At 44.0% G+C, this 4793-nt stretch overlaps 2 protein-coding genes across 10 annotated transcripts in view; one reads left to right on the top strand and one right to left on the bottom strand.

The window, feature by feature from the left end:
* Positions 1 to 1705, bottom strand: part of CD74 (CD74 molecule) — an 11787-nt gene extending 10082 nt beyond the window's left edge. Inside the window, exon 1 of one of the 2 annotated variants that reach the window (XM_069102591.1) lies at positions 1377 to 1705. In XM_069102591.1, coding sequence (XP_068958692.1) covers positions 1377 to 1453 — 77 coding nt within the window. In that variant the 5' untranslated portion in view covers positions 1454 to 1705. The remainder of the gene's footprint in view (positions 1 to 1376) is intronic. The other variant, XM_069102592.1, reaches the window with a different exon arrangement.
* Positions 1 to 4793, top strand: part of HNRNPH1 (heterogeneous nuclear ribonucleoprotein H1) — a 329511-nt gene that overhangs the window by 152459 nt on the left and 172259 nt on the right. The gene's annotated exons all lie outside the window — the stretch shown is intronic.

Raw genomic sequence — 4793 nt, 5'->3', positions numbered from 1 at the left:
TCCAGGCTCAAAATCATGGGGGACTTGCGTGACTTCAGCAGGCTATCTGTTTACTTCATGGAAAATCAACCTTCCGAGCTTCCCAAACGCACCAACTCTTGGCGTCTTCAAAACCCCATCTGCCTGGCTACAGCTGACGTCATACCTCTCTAAGTCTCTGATTGACTACCACAGAAAGAGATTATCTGGGGGTCACTGCCTAAAAGCGCTGGAGGGCAGGAGGTGAGGGTGGGGAGTCTGTCCCCTTTGTCTACTTACCGAAAAGGGCAACAATACTTTTGTGGGATTAGAAGAATGAGAAAGGCCAGATACAGGACCTGAGGATTATAGTCAGAATTAATTAAGAGGGGGATGCCAAACAGGAGAGCTTGGCTTGAGGATATCCCAGCAACAGAAGACAGAGAAGAGGGGAAAGAGGAAGGTGATGGCGGGGCTACTTTAGAGATGGAATTTGGCGGGGAGGGGGGGGGAATGGAGAGGAAAGCACATTCCTCCCTTGCGAAGTCACAATAAGGAGCACCCTAGGAGAAAGTCCCCAGATAAATATCAGGTCCCCAGGGTTTGCACCAAGAACTGAGGGAGTCAAGGTTGGGGGTAAGGGGTGGGGAGTCCCCTGAGATTCAGAATGGAGTTAGACGCAAGATGGAAGCACTAATGGGTAAGAAGGAGAGCCATAGCTTTCCCTTCTAGAAACCTGTAAAGTAAGAATAACGCTCGTATTCCCTGCCTCACGGAAAGGTTGTGAAGAAAGCACTTTATAAACCTTAAATTGCTATTAGAAATGCGCACTATGGGCTTTACACCCTGGCGCACTCAGTAATGATGTACTTCTAACAAAGGAGACAGTGGAAGGGCCACCATGTGAGCCCTGGTCCTGCTACTCACTGCCTCACCTGTAGAGTGAAGGGATCAAGCTAGCCAAGTGCCCAGGCCCTCTCCAACTCTAAACCTATGATCCTTACGATCCACCAACCCAAACTGCTTCTGAAACAAGGAAATAAGAGAGTCTGGAAAGAGAAAACCTTCAAAGAAAATCATCTGAGTCCCAGTTGAGAGTAACTTGCATCCTTTTAACTGACTCTGTTCCCTTGAACTCCCATTGATTAGGATAAAATTCTCTCTCTCTCTCTCTCTCTCTCTCTCTCTCTCTCTCTCTCTCTCTCTCTCTCTGTCATGGTGGACCAGCGAGACCCCCTCCCTCCCCCTCCCTCTCTCTCTTCCTCTCTCCCTCCCTCCCTATCTCCTCCCCCCCGCCCCCCCCCATATTAGTAGCTATACAAAAATATAGACATTTCAGATGGGGCCCCATTTCCTAGGTCCCTTTCTAGTCTGAGATTCTATAGAAAAAGATTTTTTTCTTTTTAAAATTTCTGTACCGTTGTTGTGCCCCTGCGCTTCTTCCCAGCATGGGCTGCTGCTCATGGTTGGAGATGAGGTCTCGCTGGTCCTCCATGGTGTTTGCAGTTGGTTTACCCCTCACAGAGACTTCGGCTGCTGCTTGTCTGATTTGCTCTGTTCTCCTGGGTTGTCTGATCCTGATACACCCAGACCAGTCCTTCAAATGGATGCTGAAGAGGAATTTGATTCGTTCAGGGGGAAGGCCAGCCCACCCAATTAGTAGAAGTGAAAGTCCAAGTTGGAAATACCCAACTCAGCTCTTGCCACCCCTCTCCCACTTCAGTGGACAAGGAGGAAGGGAAGTTCTTGGTTCAGGTGGGGAGTCCTGTTATCCCATTGGCTGAGTAGGCAGCATCACTTGCTTCTAGGCAGACCTTTATGAAGAGAGAGCTCTTTGGACCATTAGAAAAAATAGAGATAAGGAAAGCCAAGACTATTCCTCCTTCCAGAGATAGCTCTAACTCATGGAAAGGGACAGAAAGAGGCTAACGTGTGACCATGAATCCCTTATCTCCATACCTTAGTTTCCTCCTTTGTAAATGAAGGATTTGGCCCAAAGCATTTCTAAGGTTCCTTCCACCTCTGACATTTAGCACATAAAGTTTGTTTAATAAATACTTGACTGACTGACATTCTGTTGGATAGTTTCTTCCAGTTCTGACATTTTGTTTCAAGGTTCTTTCCAGCTCTGATACTCTGTCATCTTAGGTCCTTTCCATCTCTGTTGTTCTACGTTAGATGGACCCTTTAAACTCTAACCGTCAATGTTGCATGGTACCTTCAGATCTGGCATTCTAACAATTCATAGACTTTAGAGATGAAATGAGTTTGCAGATAATGTAGTTCATTCCCCTCATTTTACAGGGGAAGAAACAGACCTGGATAAGGAAAGGGAATTGACTGGAGTCCTGCAGATAGGGTTATGGCTCTAGAGCTAAAAGGAATCTTAGAAGTCACCTAGCCCAACAACAGATAAAGAAATTAAGATCTAAAGGATTCCAGTAATTGGCCCAGGGTCACCCTGATAGTAAATAGTACAGCTAGTATTTGAACCCAGGTTCCGTAACTTGAAATCTACTGTTCTTGCTACTATGCCCTGTTAACTACTATGTCTCAACTGGGGAAGTTGCCCCATTCTAAAAAACTCCTCTGGAAAGGAGAGATACATTGGCATAGAAACCCAAGGCCACTAAAATGTATCTGATCCTTGGGTCTTCAAATTTTAGGATCACTAGAGGATGTAAGGTAGGTGGGATAATTCTACACAAATGGGTCATGAAACAGCCAGGATGCCTGAGCATTCCAAGCAGTTTTTCATGACTGAGGCCCCAGTTTACCTTTGCTCCCAATAGGAGAAGCCTCTGTTGATTCATTGGAAGAGACTCTTTCCAAGGCAAGGGAGGCAGTTCGGGAAGTGGAGAGAAGGTAAGTAGAAAGAACAGGAGGGGATCAAGGGTATTGCCAACCCCTCAGTCACTCAGATCTGGCTAGATCTGAAATGTAGCCAGAGCCAGGTTGTGAGGAGCTCCTGAGAAACCCATATGGCTTCTTTCCACCTCTCCAACATCCTTTCTGCTGGTTTTCAGTAACTAATTTAGATTCTTCCGATTCCTAGGAGTCTAAGTTAATTCATAGATAACTACTAATTGGACAGGTTGCTGACAAGGGGCAAAAACTGGCCCCTCATTTTCCTTCAGCTTCTTGTGTAACTGTGTTTCCAGGGATACAAGTTCTTCCATTTTTGTCTTTGGGGCACCAATGCTTTGCCTGTAGTAGGAGCTTAATAAATGTTTACACAGTGGAATGAAGGAACTATGCTTGGCTGTTCTTCAGAGGGCTGGTACTATTTGTACACAGTCCCTAACCCCAAAATGTGGCTCATGTCCTATGTCCTGGTTGATTTCTTCAACCACACAACTTTGGAGCTTTAAACATTATTATGTGTATGGGGAAGGGAGAGGATCTTTTTCTAATCCCATCCCCCCACCTTCCCAAGTCCTAGGATACCCCTAAACTCAATCTGTCATCTCAAAGCCCTGTGAAGAAGCTACCATCCTCCATTTTGTAGATGAGGAAGCATGACCTGCCCAAGGTTCCACAAAGTCAGTCTGGGAAAGAGAGCCCAAGTTTCTTTGACCACTCTCCAAGACTAGATGGTCCTCAAGGATTTTTTACATTTGGTTGGAGGCAGGGGAAGTGGTTCATAGTTAAGTAACAAACTGCCATCTGGACTATCCACCTGATTTGTCTTTATAGTAATGGAGATGGGGTTTCCTGAACCACTCACATTCTTCCCACTCCCCTTGTAACTAATGGCAGGCATTTAGGAGCCAGTAGCCAAGGTTAAGGAATCAGTCTGGAGGTTAGGCAGCCCATCTGGAGTATTTTCTTCCTGAGTGCTGCATTTTAGGAGAGATGTTGACAAACTGGAGTCTATTCAGAGGAGTGGCTAGAAAAGCAGGTTTCCAATGAGAAATGATTTAAAGGTGTCATTTTTCCCCCTATAGCTTTTTTTTTTTTAAGCATTTGAGGTTAAGTAACTTGTTCAAGGTTACACGGCCAGTTATTTTGTGTGGGTGCCAAGTGTCCCCTATAGTTTTTTTAAAAGACATATATTAGCTTTATCAAAATAATAACCAAAAGCCAATTCTATTTGCTTCTGGCTCCCCTTCTAATATTTCTTTGTGTTTTGGATTTGCTGTAGTCACCATTTTTATTGTCAAAGAGTCCTCTTCATATGGAGATGGTTCTGCTTCTACTTATTTCACTCTATTTTTTTTATAAGACTTCCCTAATTTCTCTGCATCCTTTGTAGTTGCCATTTCTTATGATGAAATAATATTACATGGAATTTGTATACTACATTTTGTTCACTTCTTCTCCAATTGTTGGCCATATGGGTTCTTTTCAGTTTTTTGCTCTTATGGAAAAAAAGCATCTATGGCTATTTTTATACAGATAGGTCTTTTTTTTTTTCCTGAAGGAGCTGTACTCTTCTCCAGGCTAAAGAGCCTGGAGGAAAAAAAAAAAGACTTAAGAGAATATTACAGCTGTCTTCAAATATTTGAACGGCTGTCACAAAGAAAAGAGAGCAGATTTATTTTATGCGGGCCCATGGGGCAAAAGTAGGAGCAGTGGATGGAAGTTACAGAGAAGCAACTATAGGTTTCCTATAAAGAAAGGATTCTCTATCAATTATAAATGTCTAATAATAAAATGCTCTTTCTTCCAAAGTAACGAGGAGTTACTTTGTCACTAGGAGTGTTCAAGCAAGGGCAGAGTCAAGAATTTCTACACTGGGGAGAATGGCAGACTAAATGACCTCTGAGGTCCCTCCTCATCAAAGAGGTGTGTGTGTGTGTGTGTGTGTGTGTGTGTGTGTGTGTGTGTGTGTG

The sequence above is a fragment of the Petaurus breviceps genome, unplaced genomic scaffold (genome assembly GCF_028583685.1).
Source record: "Petaurus breviceps papuanus isolate PSGF00001 unplaced genomic scaffold, PetGlider_PUasm1.0 551, whole genome shotgun sequence".
NCBI lineage: Eukaryota > Metazoa > Chordata > Mammalia > Diprotodontia > Petauridae > Petaurus > Petaurus breviceps.
This window is presented reverse-complemented; position numbering and strand designations above follow the sequence as displayed.